This window comes from Pseudoliparis swirei, chromosome 19 (assembly GCF_029220125.1).
Source record: "Pseudoliparis swirei isolate HS2019 ecotype Mariana Trench chromosome 19, NWPU_hadal_v1, whole genome shotgun sequence".
NCBI classification, from domain to species: Eukaryota; Metazoa; Chordata; class Actinopteri; order Perciformes; family Liparidae; genus Pseudoliparis; species Pseudoliparis swirei.
This window is the reverse complement of record NC_079406.1, coordinates 20,843,428-20,869,150: the sequence shown is the minus strand read 5'-3', so window position 1 is coordinate 20,869,150 and position 25,723 is coordinate 20,843,428. Positions and strand designations below refer to the sequence as shown.

General features: G+C 41.7%; 1 protein-coding gene across 4 annotated transcripts in view; it reads left to right on the top strand.

Annotated features, from left to right (window-relative positions):
• Positions 1-25,723, top strand: part of enox2 (ecto-NOX disulfide-thiol exchanger 2) — a 151,963-nt gene that overhangs the window by 6,192 nt on the left and 120,048 nt on the right. For 2 of the 4 annotated variants that reach the window (XM_056438971.1, XM_056438970.1), the window contains exon 2: positions 6,730-6,817. In XM_056438971.1, coding sequence (XP_056294946.1) covers positions 6,730-6,817 — 88 coding nt within the window. Of the gene's footprint in view, positions 1-6,729; positions 6,818-24,621; positions 24,712-25,723 lie in introns of those variants that run through there. The other 2 variants (XM_056438972.1, XM_056438973.1) reach the window with 2 other exon arrangements.

The following is a 25,723-nucleotide window of genomic DNA, read 5'->3' as shown; positions in this document are numbered from 1 at the left end:
AAAACATGCTTAATGCCTGAAGCCTCCATCATGGAAACCCAACGATGCATGAATAAGATTGTCATTAGCATTCATGATGGGGACCTTTTTAATTGTGTTTATTGTATTTAATTCTCAGACGCTTATTGTTCAGTAAGTAATGCTGAGTTTAACTGGATGTTTAGTTTTTCTGTTGTGGCAGACATGTTAGTAAAGTTCAGATGACTGCAGAAGTATATTGTCTAACAGCATTGTTTACCTGCAATATGTTGCTGATATATACAATTACTTCTTTTTTTTAACCCATTTGGATTCTCAGGATGTTAAGTTGGAAACCGTTTTCCTGCTGCCAGTTTTCATTCTGAAAATAACACAATATACTGGTAAAGGACTGACGGAGAATATGATATCCCTTTGTACGGTAATGAAAGGTAACGTCAGTCGGGGAGACTTTAGATTTTTTTATTGAATGTTTTTTTCTGGTACATCAATCCAATTGCACTCACTGTCAGGATTTATGTTATTTGCTACTTGATTTGCACTGCATGGGTTGAAATGAGGGCAAAGTTAATGTGCAAATGAAGAATTATAGTCGCCTCCCTCGTAGAGGTCTTATCTACCAAATGTTATACTTCACTTAAATGGCTGTTAAATCTATTTCCTAAATTTTAACATCACCTACCGTTCTGGATTAAAAATGCACAAAGTTAGATGACAGTATGGGAGCATATGCTGTACGCTTCCCAGGAGGCATGGGGGGTTGCTGTTTAAGTCTACGCATGGAACAGAAGATGAATGAATCATTCAATGACCTTGCGGTCTTCACCCATGATGAACATGAGCACTGGTTCTACTTCCAGGGCAGAGCCCAGTAAGCCCAGTGCTGAATAACATGTTCCATTGAGTCCTAAACACGAGTGTGCTCAGGCAGACTGAATCGCTGTTGAAAGTGGTCTAACCACCTCGGTGCAATATCCCTTCTCTCTCCCTGTGGTCAGTCATTTCGGCGATGTAGTTGTCGCTTTAAGGTTAACCTCCCCGTCTGTTTTCAGTGGAAGTCTCCAAAAGATGTGGAAACAATTAATTTCATGAACCGGCATTGACGAGTAGAGGGGCGGAGTCCATGGAGAGGCTGTATTTTAGACTTTGTTTTGCGATGGTCATCTGAGGATGACTCCAGTGCTTCTGGATGGGCAGTTACTTTCCCAAATGCCATATTTTTCACAAAGATGAAAGCTATACTTTCAATCAGGCGGTGCTGATGATGGGTTATACTTCTGGTGATTGAACCAAATCTCCACTTCTAGTAATGAGCTGTGCAGACTGATTGGAGCAAAAAGTGGTTGCAACATTATTGCATCCCCTTCATGTCCTTTGAATGACATCTACATATTTAAAGCTACCGGGAGGTGGAATTATAAATGCTGGGAAGCCCTTGTGTCCAGAGTTTATTCGTATTTGATTAGTTGCCATTTGTCTGTCTTGCTTTCCTCGTTTTATCTGAATTTGGCCTTTTTAGTTGTCTGATCATAATTGAGCAACATACAAAGTAAACCTTTTTATTCACCTGTGTTACATTCAGGGAAACTAACATCTATTGCAAGGTTGCAGCCAGAAATATTGTACACACTGGATTTGTTTATGTGATTCCTCTCAAGCCTATCAAACACTAAAGCTTCAAATGACGGTACAACTGAAACACAATCGTACCCTTGCAGGGCTCCAGACTAACTTTTTTAACTAGGAGCACAGTGGCCCCTAACTTAAAATGTTAGGGGCGCAAGCAGAAAATTTAGGGGCGCACACAGGGTTTTCCTGGGTCAAAATTTTTGGCGCGCTGTGCGCGCACCACCTAATCGTGCAGTCGAGATATTGAGTGAGTGATCAGCAGCTGGCCGCTCTGCCATGATGCGCGCACACATCCGCGCACACGGGTAAGCACACTCCTCACTAGCACCCCCTCCCCCCGTTAACAACTCTTCTCGGCTCGCCCAAATTTTCTCTATGCAGGAAAAACCCTGCGCACAGTATAAATCGACTTGCAAAGTTTTCCCATCATTTCTACTGTATTACTGATAAATAATTTGACAATATACAATCTTATGCCTTTTTGCCTTCATGAACTGCAAAACATTCACAACAGAGAACTCTTCAGAAGTTACTGTATTGAGTTTAAACATATTTTAAGAAAAAACATATATTGAGCATGTGCATGTTGCACTTCGATGTGGCCAATCAAAACATTTGTTGGTTTCTAGAGATGCACCGATCAGGTTTTTGGTGCCGATCACCGATCACTGAAATCAGTATCTGCCGATTACCGATCACCGAAATCAGTATCTTCCGATCCGATAATACCGATCACTGAAATCAGTACCTGCCGATCCGATAACACTGATCACCGATCACGGTGTCGATTGAAGCATTCTATTTTTTGTGTAGCATTATTGCTATGAGGACTATGAGGAAATACATATATAAAGCAACTCAAACATTAAAGAAATTACAGATTTCTTTAAACATTTAGGACTTTTACTTTGAAAAATGTCCTAATTGATACATTACAATTGTTTGATTGCTATTGTAGGGGATTTCAGATATGTATGGAACACATCTGCATCATTCATTTCCTGGAACTCTTGGGGAAATCTATATACAGGACTTTTCTTAACATACACAAGTCTGACTAATTTTTATAAACTCTTCCTTGGTCCAGTAAAAATGTTCTAATGTTAGCATATGTTAAGCTAAATCTCAGAAACGATCTATAAAGATACAAAATCAGTTCATTGTTTACTTTTATATGTTCGTGTATGATTTGTCGACATCTTATTTTGATAAACGGATGTTGTTTCACGTGGTTCTTTACGCTAACTTTGCAAAACCGGATGTTGTCACTTAAATCCTTCCGCTAACTTTCTCAAAACCCTCGCGCGCTCCCGATCGAATGTGTTTACCGTGAGCATCAGTCTAGGGGCAGACATGTGAGAGGCGGCTGAGTCGACGCAGAGATTCATGTGGGGGGACGTGGACGCAGCTCCGTGGTGAGGATCCCCTCGTGGACCTCTCACTCTGCGGCCCTCGCCCTCATTGTGTCTCCGCTGCGGTGCGCCTCTTTTCACACATTAGCCCCCCCTCACACAGGCCAGCCTTCTTCTTCGGTTTTCGTCTCCTTTCTTCTTCTTCTGGAGTTAATGTCGGTTAGCAAACCAGTCATTCAGGCATTACCGCTAACTATAGTGGGCTGAAGTGTAGAACAAGTTTGTCAGCAACAAAAATATTTAATAACAAAAACAAAAAAAATCTGCTAATTTACTGGTCGCGCATGCGCGAGTTGATGAAAAATTTACTCGTACTGTGTCTAATTTTAGGCGCATTATGCGACCATTTGGTCGCAGTCTGGAGCCCTGCCTTGTAGATTTAGTAAGGATATGCTGAGCCTTGTCTCTTTGGCTTTTTGATGAAAGATATCTGCTGATTAGCTGCCAAGACATTTGAAACGACTCCAGCCCTAAAGTCAGGATACACTTCTGACGGGGCTCTAGTATCAGACATCTGGTTAATGTGTGAAAGGATTCGACTGCTTTCCTTCCCTCAGAGCACTCTAGTGCTGGAAGCAGAGATCGATGGATCTTAAGAAATAACTTGTTCTCATTTAGCAGGTAACATGGCTTTACTTTTGAATGTTTATTTTCCTAGTTCAAAATAAAATAAGATTCTCATGAATACATTTGAATAGTTTATTGAAAGGTTTCTTTCATTATCTCCCAGAGAACAAATTTTCTTGAATAATGCCAGTTATTTATCCAGTATAATGTTGAAATTCACACAGAATAATTCTCTGAGATAATGTAATTTACAAAATCTTGAAATAAAAGTAAGAACTGCTTACTATGTAAAAGTGTGGGGTGTGGGGGGAGCTCTTCATGATTTTAATGAGGAGGGGGATTCATCTTCCATTTCAGTAGTTAAACCGTGCTAGATACCGACATTATATTTAATGTAAGCAGAGCAGCGCTCATTTGAGAAAATACACCCCGCATTGACACCAGCAGAGCAACACCAATTTATTTTGTTTAGCCGGATATTACAAATTTGCCTTAGAGGGCTTTACGATCCGTACACATACGACATCCCGATCGCAGGACCTCGTATCGGATCAGGAAAAACTCCCAAGAAATAGAAAAAACCCTTTCACGGGGAAACAAGGGAAGCAACCTTCAGGAGAGCAACAGGATGGACATAAGCAATAGATGCCATGTGTATAGAAGGAAGCATTATAGAGTAACATAAACACAATCAATGAGTATGACAGAGTGTATGAATAGTTGGTAGTCGGCATGGACCACGATCCGGACCTCCACGATCCATCAGGCAGATGGAGGTAGAGAGGAGGAGTGGGCGGGGCATCAGACTCGGCCAGGCCGATGAGACGTGAAGTCACAAAGACTCTGGGGAGGAAGCAGAGTTGATAACATCTGCATCTGTGCCAGGCTTTCAAGCAACGACAGTCAACCTATCACTGTCATTATTGCATGCTCAGAACATTCTCTTGAGTGTGATGACTTGGTATAAAGACCCCCCGACAAAATAAATTATCATTGTGTGGGTGGAGTGGAGGCAGATGGGTCCGACAAATATGACTTTGCACCAGAGACCGGAGTTTGAGGCCAGTGTTCTAGTCGTAGAGGGCTGTGGTTATTTTGGAGGTGACAACGCGTCAGTATATGATGAGTTGGGATGAGAACATGTTGATGCTTCATCGGACCTTTTCTCTGTCATACAATAGCCCTCTTCTGCCTTTGCGCCGTAAAGACTGAAATTCCTAAGAATCAATAAGTGTGTGTGTGTTTCTTTTTCGCTCAACTGATGAAGATGATGCCAAATTCACTGACTTCAAGACTTTCTACCTCTTGCGTAAGCTGCGTCCTGTCGAGCCTCTGCCTCTGCGTGACGGTATCCTTGGTTAACCTGTGAGACGACCGACAGCTGTTGCAATGAGAGCGAGGAGTGACGCAGGCGATTAGAAGGGTAGATTCAGCCCAGCCTCACCTTTTGATCAATGCTCGCTTATTTCGAGCTGGCAGGCTACAGACCAGCGCCTTCTTTTTTTTTCATTCTTTTTTTCAGACTAATAAAGACGTCAATGCACGCAGCTCGTGGGCTGGCCTGCCAATACTTTTAACACCCCCATCGATTCTCATTACTGCGAATGGTTTCTTTGCAAGTGTGGGCCGGATGTTGAGGAGGGTGTGGGTGGGCATGGCTCGTCACAGAGTCATCATACGATGACCCTGGACAGTGGAATGGCTTCGTTGGATTTTCTTGCCTCCAAACCTTCAAAGGAACCAGCAAAAGGTGAAATCACACAGTGACTTTTACAATAGTCTTGATTAGACTTGCTCCAGAACTTCTGCCAACACATTGATATGTTCAGCAGCTGATATCGGTCGCTAGAGTCGCCACTGATTGGTTTGGGCAAAACAAGAGCGCAGCGAATGGGACCAAAGTGTCAAGCTAAATGAATGCAGTGGAACGAAACGTCAAATTCAGTCTGATTGTCAGGCTTCGTCTTTATCGGCTGAGAGCGAGAAAATCTAAACATCACGTGTGTCTGGTTTCTCACGGCAGAACAAGCACACCGATTCATCCCGTCATTGTTATATTTGTAAATACAGAACAGCCTGTATTCTACTCCTGAAGGAGCAGCTTCTGTACAAATCGCATCAACTCCAGTCTTCACTCTTTGAAGATCTGACCACTGTTGCAACAAGGAGGAAAATGAAATTAGTTGTTTTTAATCCCCGGAAACGATCCACTTCCTGCTGGGTCTCTAGCAGCCGGTTGTTCTCCTTCTCTTCTACTGCAGTGAATAGCCCTTCCTATGTTAGTGGTTTATAGAGATGAGCTTTATATTTCTTATGTGGCTCTAATTAGTGAGCAGTCTGGACTGTAACGTGTCTTCTGGGTTATACCATTTTTATTTTGCTTATTTGCTGTTCTTTATGCAACATTCTGCTGTGGTAGGCTGCCTCTGAGTTTTTATTCCTCACTCAAACGCTCTGGGATTAAAGCAACATTCTCTGCTCATCATCTCAGCATTCAGTGCTGCATTGGAGACCTTCACACCGACTAGTGCACGATGAAATAAACAAGGGGCTGTGTACGTGCGAGCGCTTTGGCACCGGGTGCAAGTTAAGAAGATGAAATACAAAAGGGCAAGCTCAGGCTGAAGGTTTAAAATGCAAAGACTGTGGTTTATGTCCTTGTACTCCTCTGAGCTTTGATTGTACAGCTCTTGAAAGTTAATCACAGAAGTAATCATTTTCTTCTCCATGCATTGTGCACAGGAAATCGGTACAATGCCACAAGATCCACGCAACGAGGTATGTCACTGCCTATGTGTGCCTGCACGCATTGGATTGGAAAGCACCATGCGTTTTGTTTAATGACCCAACATGGTGCTGTGGGACAAAAAGGGCCAGAACCAATTGTTTTGCCTGATCCCTCTGCGATAAGATCACCCAGTCGAGCCAGAGCAGTGGTCTCATTAAAATGAGGGACCAAGCTTGAGTTTTTGCAGCAGTGCTGTCGTCGATGTGAAAGCTGCCTCCAGGCCGAGCTTTAGCATCCAAAAGTAAAATGTGCTCTATCAAAAAACTGACCGAATGGCGAGTCCTTTAGTTCTGCAGCTTGAGAGCTGACTGAGAACTGTGATGTCTTTTTCTTTTGTGTTCTGCATGACCAAAGATGAAGCCAAACTACTGCAACGTCCTCTATGCCAGAGTGAAGTGGGCCGGTACTTCAGAAGATCTTTTCCGTGACGTCCACAACAAAGGTACGATCGCCATGGCGTCCTGTCCAAGTGTGACGAGGACGGTGGTGCGCCACTGCCTCATGTCATAGGTTTTGTTTAGATTTCATCAGCACGAGTTTAAGGCGATGTTTATCATTTAATATATATATTTTTTTAACACTTAACAATCTTGACTATTCAGTATTTCTTTCTAATCTAAAACAAAAAATTACCTGTTTGTTTTGAATTATCAGTTCAAATTAATTCCATCCTTTTCGGTTATCTTGAGTGTTATTCTGTAATGTAGTTATGATATGTCTGAGGCTCAGGTGCTGCTTGCTTTTCCGGCTATTAATACTGGAATCTGTCATCAGATCTAGCAGCAGATAATGGCAGCGAAATGTCCTCTAATTTCCAGTTCCCTAATTAGCTCGAGCTACTGGAGGTGTGGGCTGCATGTCAAATAGTTTCCCCCGACTATTCTGCCTTTGGAGCCCTGCTCATTTGAATATGATGCTGTGCATTTTTTCTGCCTATGCCGTAATTATATTAACCTGCTTTTAATTTAGGAATTAAAGGCATATCACCATCATGTCTTTTAAAATGGTAACTCATTTAAAATTGCTGAACAACAATCTACATTGAGGAGGAGGCTCTGCTTCGGCATTTAAATTACCGTTTCAATTAAAGAGCAATACTGCTTAAAAATGCAGTCCTATTTACAATTTTGGAATAGAAATCAGCTTTCTCCCAACTATCCGAGTCCTCGTGGTTCACGTTCAAGTTGTGGTACATGCAATGGAGTTCATATGGATTATATTTGCATGTGGACCTTATTCTTTCTGGTTAAAAATGCACAATACACAATAGGCCTTCATGAAAAGAACAACGGGTAAACCCGCCATTTCAAAGAGATGTAAGTCCGATAAATGACAACTTTGTTTCATGCATGTGTTATTAAAAACATTAACGCATGCTAAATCATCTAGAAATGAGACCAACAAGATTTAGGCCATAGTTACCAGGCCATCTCATTCTTTAACTTTTCCTCTCATAAGGTAAGCAAACACAATGAAATGAGGAATAAAAAACTGGTAGAAATTCTTTAAATGTATTTGCAGAACTTAATGAAACGTCCTGCGAGCCACCTGTGGGTCCTGAGCCAGTCTTTTGGAATGGCAGGTATAAACTCCTCTCCTACATGGGCTGCAGTTACAATGTGGACCATATGAAATATGGATGAGGTGCTGGAATTGAAAATGTAGCTTGATCTTCTCCTCGTTTTGTTTTTGCATTTAGTTTCAACACTTGTACTGATCTAAAGATTTGTGTATGTGAACAACCAGGATCTCCCAAACCAATCAGAGGTTTGACTAAACATTTCTGCAGCTCATTGCAATGTTAAAAACCTATTATCAACCTGTACTTGTTCAAAACTAACAATCAAGCTCATTTGCGGAGGAGCGAGAGTCAACAGTGCTCGATGCGACCCGTTTCAAGCAGGACTCATAAATATGAGTTGTTGCACTCATTCATAATCATGCAGAGTGGAGCTTGACCGTATTAAGAGCGACCATCGTATTGAGCTGTGAACGGTGTCTTGGCGTCCAAATTATATTCCGAGTGTTCCTATAAACATAGATGTACTGTTCTGCATAACCACAACAAATAATGCTCGACAAACCTAATGACACGGTCAGTCATGGCTCTTGTTTTTTTTTTGGGTGGCATTTTTATTTTCTGCCTGTTCCCAAAGTAAAGTAATAATCAATGGCAGAATAAGCTTTAGTTCCTGTGTCTCCTGGTCTGTGGGTCAATCGTGCTTTCTAACAGACGGACACACGTTTCTTTCTCCGTTTAGCCACGCAGTGCCATTATTCCCATGACAGCTCACTTTGTCTTTACCGCCACTTGAAAGTGATTTATGTTGCCATATGTAAGGAAATTGGGATCCTGAACTCTAATATTAACTGGTCGCTGATTAAGTCCTCATTTCAATTTTACACACGCTAGATTTCCACTTGATACTCAGTAGACGGTATAATGTCCTAGTTTATTACACAGCGAGGAAGCAAATGGGTCAACGCTTCCGTTTTTTCAACTGGTCACAGACGAACGTGGCTTTTGGAGGAAAACAACAACAACTTTCAAGGTGGAAGATTGGGTTTGGGCAAGGACTTCCCTTTTTTTCCTGCTAGTTGACAGTTTTGCATCACAGAAAGAATCCATTTGTCACTGCAAGACGGTTTTGAATTTCTGGTCGTCCAGTCTTTAAAAACACCCACTCGAGCCGGCTGTATGATGTGATAAGAGCTAGGTCGCTCCTTTCTTTAAATCACTCTCAAAATACTGATGTGCGGTTGTCTATGATTCTTTGCTGCAGAGCAGATTGCTCTGCTCAGCAACGGAACCACACACACACACACACGCGCGCACACACAGACACACACACAGACACACACACACGACCAGAGAGGCTTTCCAGAGGAATGTTCATCAACCTCTTACTGGTTATTACTAAAAACAGCTATTTGACATTTAAGAGCAACCCAGGTCCTCCTGTCTGTGTGAAATTGAGCCCATATTATCTGTTCTGTTGGAAGTGCAGACATTTTACAGACCAGGACTATTCGCTGTCTATTTCTAATTTAACAATGAAATGGAGCCATTTTGTGTCAAGTGCGCGTGCATTTTGCTTTTGCCATTTTCCATCCCCTGTCTGTTTTTGCCAGGTTGAAACTTTAATAGTCCTGTGAGTTCAGGTTATAGAGGGAGTAATGGTAAAGCCCAATACATCTGTAGTAAGTCCACCATTTTAGTTTTTAGGCACTCACCAGGGATTTAATACTGTGAAATACAGATGAATAATTTAATTTAAATGGCTATTATTTACTTGGAAGAATCTAAGATGCATCTTGATTCTCCTCACCTGCACGGCCTGACAAGCACACAATTTTGAGAGTCGGAAGAAGAAGAAAAAAGTAAACTTGGCAGAATTGCAGCTACACCGATTTCTTTCAGAGCAAAGATGCACAGAAAAAGCCAATCTTTAGGATGTGGTTCTTAATGTTAACCTCTCGCCCGAAAACCACACGCCATTCACAGCAGCAGACTTATATTAGCACTCACCTTTGCTCCAAGTCTGTCTGGCTCTGTCTTTCTCACCAACTCTCTTGTGACACACACACTCACAATCACACTCTCTCTCTCACACAGTCAGTAAATTAACTCCACTTAACTCTACCTGTTTCCTGGCACAGTTCCAAACTCTTTCACATGTATGCAGAGCCTTGCATTTTTTTGAGAGTGGTACAGAGTGGGCGATGCAGAACATCGGCAAAGCCGCTCTATGCCGAGCTGTTCATAAAGTTTATATTGCGCTTAAACTTATGGATGTGTTCATTACGTTCCCTGGCCCATACACAGATTCACACACACATGTTCAAACTCCTATTCAATATGGTAATCTCCACATGCATGTATATACACATATGTATGACAGTGTTTCCCCTCGGTTTACAGTTTCAGAGCGGGGGGGGGGGGGTTGGAAAAGTTTACATTTAAAGACGCTTGACAATTAAATGCTGTCTAAGAATCCTTTTAACAAATGTTATGCCAGAAAAACCTCAAACTTTTTCTGTTGTTGAATCTTTATTGAAATAGCTTTTTGTGACTCCTCATCTGTGCTTTTTCAAATAATATAATTACTTTGCAATCACTTTCAATTTAACCAGATTGCTCCATCAGACATTATTATACGCTGCAATGAGCTTTCCACTGCACCTCCTTTTTAAAACGGGGTTTCAGACTTGATACGGCCACTCTCAATAAAGCTCAATGTTGAGCTCTTGTGTCGAAGGGCAACAGCAGGAACGCCGAACTCATGGACCTGGCAAGTCACCAAGAATCTCAGCCATCACTCATGCGCTGCGTAGCCTGTTAACGCCGTAACGTCAACATTTACACAAAAGTACAGGCATTTCGCTCTATTTATTAACTTTGTTTTATGCATGTGTACTTTTTAATATATGACGTTCTCAATAAAGGTCTTAAATAAATACATCTGCATTTCCCCTCGCGTCACACCTGTAATGCCTTGGCAGCACTGGCTCGTGTCTGCTCTTGAACCCGAAGCAGGGGAGCTACTCCAAGTACTCCATGTCCCATCTTCAGGTGCACGTGTCTGGCACTTAAAATTAGGCAATACATTTTCCCATCACTTATGCTGCATTCCCACAAACGCGTTGAGAGTGGATTCATGAATGCACAGACGAGAATAAAGAGGATTTTCATCCAATTATTTAGACGTAGTCGGCGGGCAAAGTTACCGAGCTGTGTCGGCCTACGGGTGATATGTATAACTATATAGATGATATTGTTGTAAACCCAAAGGGCGTTTGATGTTCTGACGTTTGTGGAAGTTCCACAAGTATGGACCAAAAATAGTGGTTATTTATTCCATGGTGGAAAGTATAACTGTTTCCATGGAGATAAGCTACGGAGATAAGCCACACCCCCTCCACAGCGCAAACAAAGAGAATGAATTTAATGAATGAACCACAAATAGTCGGGAAAGTAAACTCGCGGGAGTAAAGTTGTCAATCATCTTGCTAATTTAAGCGGGATAATGGAACATTTGATCGACTTTGTTGTACGTACGAGAAATAGGGCCAGGTGTGATAGCAGAATACTCAGCCTATCGTTTAAGGCAGTTGCTTAATAAATAACATAAATGCCAAGTTAATGGAACTTGGTCTCCATTTAACATACACTTGGTAAATATTGATCATTAAGCTTTAACTATTTGTATATGTTCTCTCATCTACCTAGTGTCAATCTCTATTGTGTTTGGATGTATAATAACTTCAGAATATGACGAGCGAGTGGGCAAAGTCATGCAAGCTAAAAAATAAAAGTCACCACTTCGTTTTTACTACTTTGTATTGAACATTCAAAAGGTAAAAAAAAATCTGCCAACCACCAACTCCAAATGGCATTCTTCTCTCGAACAAGCCTGACGTTTATGGATGAGTTGAGCGTGTGATTTATATAGTTAGCTATGATTGGACGAATAATTCATAATGCTGCCGATGGTTCTTTTCCTCACTCATCACAATACCAGTCATGTCTTTCAGTGTAAGCTTTATAATTTGGGTGGGAATAAAGTGAGTAGATGTTCAAAGTAAGTAGGGCTGCAACAACGAACCGATAATTATTACGATTATTTGAATAGTTGGCAACGAATTTCATTATCGATTCACTGAGTCGCGCGATTATTACGTCACTCAAGCGGAGTTGTTTGAGTATAAAAAAAGCGAAGAGCGGCGCTGAGAGGAAAGACCATAATGCTACCTTACCAAAGGCAATCAGCGTTGAGACGATCCGCCAGTCATCACTGACGTCATGACGTTGAATCTAACTGGCTGCTGCTACTCTACTAGCGCAGGAAGCAGCAGTTATTCAGACGAAATGCACATAATGCAAAACAGAAAAATGTGGTAAATATGTAGAAAAGAAGCTTATTGAGCCCAACAGATTAGCTAGTTAGTGTGGTTAGGGTACTTATAATGTAATAAATATATAGCTGTTTCATGCTTTAATACAAAATAAGTTCAAATATTTGGCAATAAATTGTTTTCCTGAATTTTACACATGCATATCTTTTCAAAACAACAATAGCGTGCAACCTTAACAAAACGAGTGCAGATATGTGTGATTCATCTTGTTTTATCATTATTAGAGACAGAAATGACATGCCGTTCTGTAGATACGATCAATAACAGACGGCAGTTTAGTTTAATAAAATAACAGAGCGGAGAACCTTGAATTACTTCAGTTGTAATCTGGCGATAGAGAAAATTACAGGGGGGTGGGCCGCCACCCTGTTACAATGGTGGGGAAACACTGAGGTTATCTGCAAGTGGTATGACGTTAAGGCGGTGTGCAGATACAAACATATTCATGTGTTTAGTGCATGCTGACACTTTGCGGCCCATTATGTACAAAAATAACAATCACTGTCTACTCTCAGCTGCACTGCATGATTGCACAAAGGCAATTATATCGACGGGCACAGATTTTTCGTTCTTTATTCTCCATTTGCAAGGAGCCTACTTTAGTGAGTGAAGCAGATCTTTCTTGCAATATCCTTTGTCGGCATTGCATCTGCACTGCACCTCAACAGGTCCTTGGCGGATAAAGCCTCAGCCCGAGCTTAGGACTTGGAAATCATCTCTTTGTTTAGCAAACTTGAATCGCATGGTGTGCCACGAGATGCGTGCTCCGTCCAGTCAGTCGGAAAGCTTCTTTCGTTTTCATGGTTTATGGACACCAAGTAATGGTTCATCAGATGCGTTTGGCCACAAGCAAAAGATGTCTATCAATACCGACTGTTTTCTGGACCGAGTTTCCTGAATAGTGCCAGCCTTGTATTTAGTCTCTACTTGACATTGTGATTGGGTAATCCATTATAAGTAGTTATTGTATTTCACAGTGGCTTCAAACATAATGTTAGTCCATTTCTTCGCCAATGTCGCAGCATGAAAAGAAAAACTAATTTGGCATGGGTCATGTGACCAAAATCTTTTCAAAAAGCAAACAAAGAAAATAGTCATTCAGATGATTTTATTATTTATTGTGCGTGTCGGCGTACGAGGTTGTGCTTGTCTGGCAAGAAATTAACTTTGTCACAGTGGCCCTCGACAATAGCAGGCAGGAATTGCTGAGCCTGATGTTGCACTCAGGGAACAGTAAAGTCATTTTGCTCCAGCAGACCACTTAATAGCTTTAGCTGATGCACAGTTTGGAAATCCATCGCTCAATTGGGCCAGACGGAGAAGTGTCAGCATGCTGAGTCTGGTAGGAAACAGGTTGCAGGACAATGGAGCTGCTCTCATTATGAGCTCAAGTCATATAGATACATCTAATTGCTTTTTTCAAACTGCACAAAATCAGCCAATAATGGTTTGATCCAGCGTCTCTTTGGGCATCACGACCGCGAGCATGAGGAATGACAATAGGCTGCGTCGTGTGCCATGATATTAGACAACCAGTTCCTTTGACACCACAGACCTGTGGTGGGGTTTAGTCCATTCTGTTTGGTGCGATGGCTTTAGTCACATGTCTTTGATTGCGCCGCAGATTTTACACCTCAATGTCTGTTTACCGGTCTTGCGGAGTAATATTGCGCGTGTGAAGAAAGTTGTACGAAGCCATTCAGTGTCACTTAAGTCAGCTTGTTGTGGCTTAAGGCTCCAGGTTTAGACATTAAAGGAATATGGGGATATGGAGCTAGAAAGACGTGCTTTAGGGCAGTGGTTCCAGGCTGCATTAGCCGCTACTCGCAAAGCACGCCCAATACTCAGTCTAAACACTCCAAGGTCAAGTTGCATTGTGGGTAATGTAGGTTAACTCTCTTAGTAGGCGCCATAGTTTCACAAAAATATAATACTAATGTACTTCCACTGCATTGATCTCCATTCTTTTTTAAAAAGTGTTTACTTTTGTGCGTCCAACTGTATATAGTCTCGAAACACAATGCTAAATCTGTGGCTTGGCTTTGTGTGCTTGCCGCAGATTTATGGATGGACCGTGAGAATTGAAAGCTTGAATCCAAACACCTCAAATTTGTACAACTTGTGCCCAGCAAGGAAACCTTTCTGAATAAATCTCTACTGTGGCCATACGTGCTACCTAAATGATCACAGTTTTGTCGAAACAAGTTTGACCGGACATCATTAATATTTCCAAGGCAATATGTGTGCAATTCATCTTGCCGTCATGTGGACAGGAGGGCAGACGGCCTGGCCCATTGTGTCAGTCTGTAAGGATTGCTTGTCGGTCCACGAGGCTCCCCCTAACCTCAGTGCCAGCACTCTGGTCTGACTGGTTAGAATGGGCACCGATGAAGTCATCGACCTTAGGGAGCTTAATCAACCGTGGTGATGGTGCCGGGTAATATGAGGGAATTGGTATTCACCCCACCATTAATTATCTCTTCCTACCTTGCTTCAATGTAGAATGCTGGATTTGGTGAAGAGGTGAGTGACTGCGGCAAAGTAAATGGTGAAGAAGACTTTTATTGTCAAAGCAGCAGCCTTTAAACGACTGGTCTCACAATTTAGTGTTTGGGTTGTGAGTCGCTTCTGCTGGAAGTACTGATTTAAAATGCTAAATAAAGGTTAATGTTGCCATTTCTGTTTTGATTATAAATCCTGCATCCTATAAACCGAGCTATGCGTATGGTTTAATTGAGCCAGTATGCTGCACAGTTCCTCATCAGTTCCTAGCAGCTCGTACTTATCAGAGGTGTTGAGACATGGTAATCAGCCTTTAAGAGTCCAGATAGGGGACAACACCATGGAGCGGCTCCACACGGGGACTATTATTTCATTATTACACTTAGTGACGGACACAGTGGTGTAGTCCAGGGTATACGGCGTATACCCACTTATTTTTCAGTCAGCATTGCGGATACCCACTTCTCAATCACCGCTGGTGCCTGGTGCGCATTATTTCATAGTGCATGGGTCACTCACAGGCGGACCGCGGTCCGGGTCCGGACCCAGTCGCCGTTGTCTGTGGACCCTGGACCGAAATCCAATTATTATTTCCGAATTATTAACGGTTGATGGATCGCTTCTATTTCACCGGAGCAGCTTTTCCTGCCTTTGCGGCTCTCGTCCAGCGGTCCAGGAAACACACGCCTTGTAAATCCTCTAACACACTCGACCAATCACATGTGTGTATTCCGTTAAGCCCCGCCCTCGACTATTGTGCCATATTCACACACGGAGCGACGGGAGAGATCAGATAGTTGAAAAAAGTACGTGAATCAGAGAAGTTATTTCACTTGGCGCTCCAAAAAGAGAGATGTGACCGCTTAACCAGAGCCTTTAACCAGGAATGGAGAGACTGTTATATGTTCATTATTCCCACAATCAGTTCAAGAGCAGTACGACTCATGTTCAGCGATGTGAAGCGCCACTACGAGACAAAGCACACGGACCGACTCGCATCCGCTCTATAACCCTGGTAGGAAATGCAAAGCTGAAGTCAATCAATCCAGGCCAGTTCTTACAAAGCCTTGTGAACAATCTTGGGCAATGCATATCTTTTGAAGATGAGGTCATCAAGGACTTCAGCATCCTTGATCAGAGTAAATGGCCATCAAACCCCAGCATTCGCCATGGTGAAGAACAAGTTAAGCGACTGTGCAAGCGATTTAACTGTGCACAGACCAAGCACTGAATGGGATGCGAGACCTACTGGAAGAGCCCAATAGTGAGCCCAAGGACCTAAAACCACTCATGAACTTTATGAAAACATTCCCTGTCAGCACAGCAGAGTGTGAGAGGAACTTTAGCCTTATGAACAATATAAGCTCAGACAAGAGGGCTGTCCTACTGATCTCAAACATATCAAACTTGATGATGATTAATATCAATGGCCCCCCTACTTCCATGTTTGATCCTCAAAAGTATACGAGGGCCTGGTTGAAGAGACACCGTGCTGCCTCGGCTATGCGTTCAATGCAATGCGGTGTGAAAACCCCTGCAGAAAGCAAGTCTGTCTGGAATATACTGTAATATGAGCACTTATTTAGAAACCCAGCACTGGGTTGAGAGTCACTGTGGTTTTCATGGATATGTTGTAAAATGTATATATTTGTGTTCATTGTTAACTAGATATTGTTGTTTTGTAACACATCGCTTTTAATATATTGTTGAATTATTTGAATGATGATATTCAATATTTGTGGTGATATTTGTATATATCTCAAGAGGTATGCTAAAATAGTGTTCAGCTGTTGAAAACCATTTATTTTGTCAGTTTTAGGACTTTGCACTTTTGAGTTTATCTAATTGGTTTTGATGTGTGGAAGAGGATGATTTGTGTTTTTAATTTAAAGTGAAACATGAACAAGGATGTATGGTCTAATTCAGTTTTGAAGTAATTTATTTAAATAAATGTTACAAAATAAACGAATCTCTGACTGTAAAACTGTGTTTGCCTCATGTTGAATATATGTTATACTCATGCATAACACCACCTGTGTAGGACCAGTAATATCTGCTCCAAGTCATGTTATTTTTAGAATAGTACCACACTCTGACCTACACTATGTTTTGTAAATTAGCTGTTCCAAGAGACAGTTTACAAAAGAAAGAGGTCTATATGGACAACTTGTAAGGCGAGAGAATAGTTGTCCAATTTTGTGTGGATGGAGTAAGGATAAGGAATAGTTTACTCAAATTGCATAATTATGTAGTGTCTCTTACCAGTCTGTGGGTCAGTATTGGGTCAATAATTTCATAATCCGTATTCCCTGAGGTCAAGCAGCAGGAATCATGTGGCAAAGTGTAAATAATACTAGGTTAATAATTTTTGGGTAAACTAAATAGTGTCACTATTTATAAAACAGGGCGTTTATTTATCCTTATTGCTGTATGCAAAAAAAAAAAATTAAAAAATTAAGAGTACCCCCTTCAGGACCACACACTGGGCGGACAGAGATTTGTATTGTTTTAAACCGTGGATCCTCGCAACATGCAACACATAGACTTAAAGCATCGTTCAACAAAGGGCCTATTTTCATCTCTTCGTCTCCATTTCTCCCTTTTTATTTTGTATACGGAGTATGAAAAAGCTGCCGAGTGGCGCACACTCAGTCCTTGTGCTGGCGCAGGCAGAAACTAGCTGTTAAAAGAGAGACAACTGCACACTCGGCTTTAATTGCATGACTAGTAATTTAGGACACAGACAATTGTACCTATTTTAGCTTACTTACATGTTAATTAAGCAACGTCTGACAGGGCCAATGGCATGGGGAAATCCTACATAGGTGAAGAAGTACCTTTTTGATGTGTTTTTGTAGAATAATCTCTGGTGCCTGTGGTCGTTGAATCACATTTTCCCACACGCGTGTTGTAATACAAGGCAACACTCTCCTCAAGTAGTCCTTTGGTTGCCTAAAACTATTTCAGCAGTTGCTAGTTATCTTGCATGTCTTTGCTGACTTCCCCTCATGTCTTTTTCCTGACTTGATACAAGTTACATCTTCCGACCGACACACCAGAGTGGAAGACGGGAGTGTCTGCCTGTCTCATCCTTTCCCCTCTGCACACACCGCCTGCCCTCCTTGATTTAAGCGCTTGTGACGGGGAGAGCTGAGCCCCATCTACCCCTTTACATGCAAGACTGCCTTTTAAAACCTTTATTTACAAGGGTTGGTTGGACTCAACACCTCGGCTCTTTCCCAGCTATGCCGTGCGACACATTCACCCAGTCGCACATAGTCAAACTAAGAATGTGTCGTCTATTTTGACAAAGACGACTGCACACTATAATCAAACCGCTTAGGATATTGCCTTCATTAAAGGCCCAGATTTTAAGTACAAGATATAAAAAGTGTTTACTGTTACTGGATGGAGTCTGAAGATAAGTACATAGACCTTAAAAACAACACAACATAGTTACTCTTTATTGCCATTTTTAGAAATCAGTCATCCTCTTTAATACGCATTAGGTTCCTCTGTCAGACTCTGCCTAATTAACTCATAAAACTAATGGGACAGACTTTTGATTTTTTCTTGTTCTCATCAAGAGACGTATCTGTTCTTCTATCCACTCGTATAAAATCTCCTTTTTGCGTTTTCCTTTTCTTTTTGGCCCCACTCGATGATATCCTGGGCTGGAGCTCACCACGTCTGAGCCAGAGAAAATGATTTCCCCGACCTCCTCATTGGCCATGAATGCAAAGACAGCACGTGTCTTTGGCTGTTTAACAAAACCCGCTGGCTCCCGGGCCACTCGTAAATTACGGCGCGAGAGCCTCTCCCAAGACTGCCTTGAGTTTTGTTAGCTCCGAGACCAGGACCGTGTTCACAAATTGTTTAAAAAAGCCACTTGCCTCGGCACTTAAGGTAATTTATTGCCTGTATTTTGTTACACGCAGAATAGTTTCATTTTCCGTGTCATTGTCTCAGACTCCAGAGGGTTTCCCAGTCATAAGAGGAACTATCGAGACACTCGGGATGCCAATGGATCAGCGTTGTTGTTCTGGCGGAACACGGCGCTTACAGGCCGCAGTGCTTTGTCGTAAGAGCACAAATCTTCAACTATTTTGATAATTGATGAATCTTTAAAGTAATTTTCTCATTAAAAAAAAAGGTCATTTGATGGTTGCGGCTTCTCGAATGTGAGGATGTGGTGCTTGTTCCTGTCTCGCATTAAAGGTATAAATGTGTTTTCACTGGGTTCTGGACTGTTAACTGATAAACAAGATGTCTGACGACATCCCCGTGGTCTCTGGTAAACTGTGATCGATATCTTTCGCTGTTTCCGTGATTGCACGATTAATGGAGAATGAAAAAGTACTCGAGGTGATCCGTTGTCTGAGATTGCCTCTTGGTCGCCAACAGATTCAGAACGGCATCCCTGGGTTCTGCAGTCGGTGACAGATGTCCACTTTGCATTGTGTAACTCTCCCGTTACACAAAGGGGGTCTTGTCTCAGTGCTTCTATACACCGAAGATGCCTTTTCCTTTTTGTGGATGCACAAGTTGTATTGCTTTTCCTCACACTTAGGGGCTTGTTTCCTGTCTGGTTGATAAAAAATAGTCTTTTGTTGGTCCTCTCGGTTAACATTGTGGAAAATAGTTTTCCTGGTCAACGTCAGTTTTCAGCCTGAACGATGGCAGATGCACTTTCTTCCTCTTTGATCGTTACTTGCTGGAGAACAGTGGACATGTCTGCTCCCTCGTTCCTCTATTTGCCTTTCTTTTTCTTTTCCTTTTTTTTTTGTGACTGTCCAAAAGCTAAACATATAGTATAAGGTCAACAAGACTTACACAAGCTGCTCATCCAGCTGGTAGAAATGCTAAACCGATGATTTATAGCTCACATACTTCCTCCGCTGCGCCGCTCTTTTACGACTCGTTTTAAAAATCGTTTATCCGAACCGTTTCTGGATCAGTTAACTGTCGGGATTTGAACATTTACGACAAAACGGATCTACAACCGTATCTTTGAGAAATGCACCCTTGGGGCTCTGACTGCTGGAGTGTTTCTGTGCGTTTGGTTTTTAGATATATTTCTAACGGTGGCCTAGCATATTGCTGCATGGCGGAGCAGCCCCCAGCCCTCATTAACTCACACACGCACACGCATGTTTGCATCGGCGTGGGAACGGTGTACCCTGTACTTTCAGTCTGTACTGTATTTACCTATATAATTATGATTAAAGGTAGGATGGCAGAATGAAGCACATTTCTACAAACATGAAGCGTGCTTCGATCCAGTGAAGCCGCTTCATTGCCACAGCCACACGTCACCTCTGACCACTGTCATTCCTCATCCGTGCAACCAACTGAACAAAATCACATCTGGTAACGGTAGATTACAAAAGGTGCGTCATAAAATAATTTGTGACCAAGACATTAACATTACATAGTATATGTACCTCGACCGGAGTTTGATCGAAATATATCTTGTTCTTTATTAGAATGAGTTTGTTACCACTTAGTGCTTTTAAAGAGCTCTGCCTCCAGGTTGGTAACAAAAGCAACATAATCAGTCTGATAGTTTGACATTTATATTCAGATCCTAGGGTATGATGAAGCAAAGCAACCTTGAGTGGGTACATTTCTGGAGAGTAAAGACTGGAAATATTTGTTATCTCTGAGTTCTACGCAGCATCATGATATGACCAACAAATCACATTTACTATTATGCAGCAGCCCTTTGCTCGCAGCAGCTAAATGAGCGCTGACAAAACACGGTGTGTCGTGCTGTCACATGTTGTCAAGTCGAAATGGAAAGTGGAATGGTGAGATGCTTCATAGTTATCATGCCAGCTAACGTTGTTTGTGAACTGTTTTCCATTTCTTAGAAAACAAAATCAGGGATTTCCATGAGGAAACCTAAATAAAATGAAACATTTGCACCCTTAGAAATATTAAGGATCGGTGGAATGAATTTGTTTTCTCAAATTGTTGCTATTAAATATGGATAATCATAAATAAAGAACAAGACGGTGATTTTATGTTTTAGTTGTACAACATTACTGGACACCTCATTGTTGACTGATGTCAACAATGCAGAAGATAATTTGTTGGTAAACATGTAGTAATCATTTGGTTGAGCTCCCCCCCCCTACCTGATGTTGTTAACCATAATTTAACGATCCCAGATGAAAGTAAAAAACCTCTGAGCTTTCTTTTTGTGGCCCCTGTGTGGGAGATGAGGTGCTTCATCACAGAGATAAGCTCGCAGGCTGAGGGACGGCAAAGAAAAGGTACACGAGAGCTGCTTGCAAAGTACCGATCGGTTCTTGTGAAGTTTGTATGATTAATCCAACGCTGAGAATTGTTCCAGATGGCCATTTGGTTTGTGCCTTCCCAGGCTGCTGTTTCCCTGCTGTGGAGACAAAAGATGAATGAACCTATTGGGGCTATTATGGGGTATCTTCCTTCTCCATCACTATTGGAGGGGAGAGGGGGCAGTTGCCTCCGATAATCCTCTCTTCACTGGAGGGATGCTCTAATCCCTGCGACACACGGGGTGTCTGGCCTCGTGCATTCGTCAAGATGACTAATGTCCTGAACTGCGAGTGGAAATGCATATGGAAGTAAACGCATATTTACACAGCGCTCAACACACGCAGCCTGAAGTGAAGGATGCATATCTTCAGGAAGGAACATCTAATGGCATTTTGAAGTTAAACGGACACTGTTGGCCATATGGCGTATTGATTTACTAGTTAAACATAAAGGGTCATCGATAAAAGTCGGGGGCATGCACCGCTGCTGAGGCAGTTGCTTTTTACTACTAAGAAATTAGACCAAACAATCATCAATCTGTATATGCATTTAAGCAACTTGAAATGAACTAGCCGCCGAGCTGATTGTTTTCACCTTTCTCATTTTGACGAACAATTCGAGTTTAATTTCTCCGGCAAAAAAAAAATCGAGATATACATTTTACTAACGTCCACGGACCCCGCGGGTTTATCTGCATAAACATCCGTTTCTAAAACTGTCTCCACGGCATTTGTGCTCACTCCAAAGGTTGCATATTGATATTCTGAATCACAATTTCACACGGTAATTCCAAAGTCCAGCGTGAAACTCCTCTTCCCCAGCTTCTCGGCTTCATTCGTAATAATCAGTGTACACATTTCCTCAACTTACGCTTCCCATAACTATAGAAAAGTACTTTTGCGCTAAGTGTGTGGAGATGAAAGATGTTGGTAATAACAAATATGATCCGAAAGGAGGGGGCCTTAAGATTGATGAATGCCATCTGTAGTTGTGCCCACAAAGGACGCAAAATTTTTTTTTCTTCCTTTGCACCCCACCGCATCATTTTATTTCCCCAAATAAAATAAGTGCCATTATTCATCTGTAGTTTAGGCTAATGCCATTGTGCTGGTGAATAAGTAGCCTATTGTCCTCTGCTCAGAGCTAGAGTGTGTGCGTTTCCTCTTTGAGGTGGCCGTTCATGTGGTGACTGTCTCGCATCTCCAGCAGCTTGAGTGGCGCTCGGTGGTACGCCGGCCACCTATCGGTCCAAATGCCTGGCAGTGCAAGGGCACACGATTTGATCAGGTCTCCTGCTCTCCTGTTTAATATTCAAGTCCACTCCAGTACTAATGGAGACAATACATCATCTTTTAGTTTACTGCATGTCAAAATGTTTACGTTGTATCAATTGAGACGAATATAAGTTAATATGTAAATGTTTTCTCAGTTATGGTTTTTGGATTTGTTGGGAAACAAGACGGCCCTCTATTTTGTTTTATCGAAGACGATTAGTGTCGGTGCTCTCTTCGCTGTTTTGGATCTTTGCAATATTTTCCTCAAGTCATTTTGTTGAAGATGAGTGAGCACCATTAAAAATGGGCTCTGGTGTGTTTTAAAGGGGGTTTAGTGATGGGAATAGTGAAGGCCTGCAACTAACGATTATTAAAATAAATGATTGATTTTTAGATTAATCTTATAAAAAAAAAACATGAATGTTCAACCCTTTATTTAACGACTCTTTACTCGCCCCAGTATTTGTTGTTTAATTGTGTCGGTGAGGGGGCGTGGCTTATTTCCATTCATTTGCTCCCTGGAAAATCATTGCCAACTCTTGGCTTTGAACCTGAGTTTTGACAGATTTCAAATGCATCACAGGAGTATGCTAATCTGAATGCTAATCTGAGGCTGACAGAGTTGCCGGAGTGAATCACTGGGATTGTGGTGTTTAAAACTTGTGTTGAGAAATGACATTTTATCACCATCATATATATGACTCCAAACAAATATGATCAAGGATGTTTTACCTTTACTGTCTGTAATGCCCAGACTGCTGATAGTGACAAGAACATGCACAAATGTCCAGTCCTGACTCTGAATTATGTTTATAAACATAAGGCTACTTTGAGGAAACATCACCCGTTTGTGCCAGTATCATCAGCATACTGGCACAAACGCTTCCAGTAACTGCATCTAAAAAAGAACAACATAAAAATGAGTCATGAATTCAAACATGACTCGGTGGATGATAAAGGCTGAACAGAACTGCGTGAGAGGCTCATCTATTGTGAAAGTGTTTAAAGTAACAGGTTGCACAGACTTTCACGTATAGGCGCTTGCAAACATGGCATCAACATTTTATTGTGCCTCGTATACAGCATTTTGTTAGCATAAATGCACATAAGCATCAGGAAATGATACAAATCTTATCACCGCATGACACGTGAGGAAGGGAATAAATAACACGACTGATGCACTAAAGCTGTCACATGAAATATTGTGTTGACGTGTACATTCTGTGCGTTTGTGTCTGTGTCCTTGTGCACGCTTTATGTCATATGTATTGCATTGAGCTGCGACTATTTTCATTATGTAGGTCCTTTTGGGTTCAGAAAATGGTGAATAATGCCCATCATCATTCTTCAGAGCTCAAGATGGTGTGTTCCAGTTGCTTGTTTGTCCAAATATAACATGTACAAGTGACGCAATAGAACTCCTCACTTTTGATTGGCTGAAACCGTAAAGTAAATAAATGACTTAAACGATGATCACTAATTGATTAATTTGGACAATTGAGTGTTTGGCAGCTTTTTGTTCAAGCCCTATTGGACGATGATTACGATTATGTGTTGTCTGTTTTTGGTGAAAATGAATTGCATTCCAAATCAGAAGCAACAGCATTGATACTTAGACAAGTCCACTAAGAAGTAGAAAGCACAATTAGTCAAGCTTCTAAACTGAAGTTTAAAAAAACCTGCAGAATGCATAAAGTCCCTCTAGCGTGTTTTCTGGATAGGCATTCCGGGGCTGCAGCAGTCTGCCGAGAGGAGCATTGTGACCTTCTCAGTGGCCTGAGTCTGTTGGCATGGCATGACCGATGCAGATTATCATAGCTGGAGAAAGCCAATTACTCTGGTCATCACGGCGCCCTCGGGGCCATTCTCAGTGGAATGAAATGCATTACAGAATTCTCTGTGCATCCTTCTGGCAGTGTTTTGTATTTCCTCTATGCTGATCCACCCAGTTTGAGCGCTAATAACGCAGTCAATGGGACCCTCCCGCGCCTCAGAGCCTTCTTTGGCTCGAATGAGCTTCTGCTCCACAAAGCGGGGAGGTCGTGCCTCTTGAAGAAGCGGATGAATTACATTCTCCCCTGTTTCTTTTCTCTCTCTATTCAAGACGAAGCCCTTTTTATTTTGGCCCTTAACCACTCTCAGTCAGCGTCCTTGAATGACTTCATGAGGACAAAGTCGGGTTATAATTATACAGAACAAACGGAAACAGATCAGACCTTTTGTTATACTTGTTTTTTTGTTTTCAATACAGATTTGCTCCAAGACCAGAGAAGCTGAGATCACACGCGACAACGCAGCAGCTCTAGCATGTACAAATATTACAGATCCAGCCGAGTCACCGGTAAGAGGCCTCAGTGCACCTTCTAAAGGTCTTATTTTGTCACTATCTCAGAAGCTCTTTGTCTTTTTACCTTCAACCTCCTTTTCTCCTTCCTGGATTTAAATTGTATGCCTGCATTCCTATTTATTTTTTCCATCTTCACTTTTCTTTTCTTTTTTGTTCCGACATCAAAATCTGCCTCACCCACTCGGTGATTATTGTCAAGGCTTCGGATTCAAAATGTTAATCTCATTGAAATGCACAAATGTGATTCACACAGGACTCTGACATGGAGAGCAGTGTGACACACACGCTGTTTGTAATGAGGCTCTTTTTTTTTTTTTAAAAGCACGATGATGCTATTGGATCACGGTCATCTAAAATATATTTTTATCCAGATTACACATATGTAACCAGGTAGCTCAACACAGCCAAAGAGTGTCTCAATCCAAACAGGGCATTTACGGAGGCTGTGGAAACCAGAGTGGGACGTGTCGTACAACCAGTATGTACTGTTGCAGATTTTTATCGAAAGCTCAACAGTTAGTTCTTTGATTGTTTTAGGTGTAATTAACAGATACTCAAAAAATAAATTCCTCACATGGTTGTGCATTTATTTAATGAGTGCATCCACTTCCCCTTTGCAATACCGAGACTAAGAAGTGTTTCATGTGCACTCAATCCTTTATGTTAAATATCTTTTTCAGCATTACTGGATATTAAATAGCTTTGAATGGAATTTGTGTACTTTCATGGTTCCCAGAGGATCCCCTGACGTTATCGAATGGATTCCTGTTCAAATGTGGTGTGAATTGTGATAACCTGCGTGATTCCCTGACCATAGCACCATCCCGATGTCAAAAGTAGCATTTCTCTAATATTTTGGCGAATGGTAAAACTATGGACATCCCTGTCGGCCTCAGTAGTGCTTCATGGTATGTGCTAACTGGCTAATATTAGCATAGTAACGCACCGATAGTGAACATGGTAAACATTCCTCCTGCTAGATGTCAGCATGTTTGCTTCAGGATGA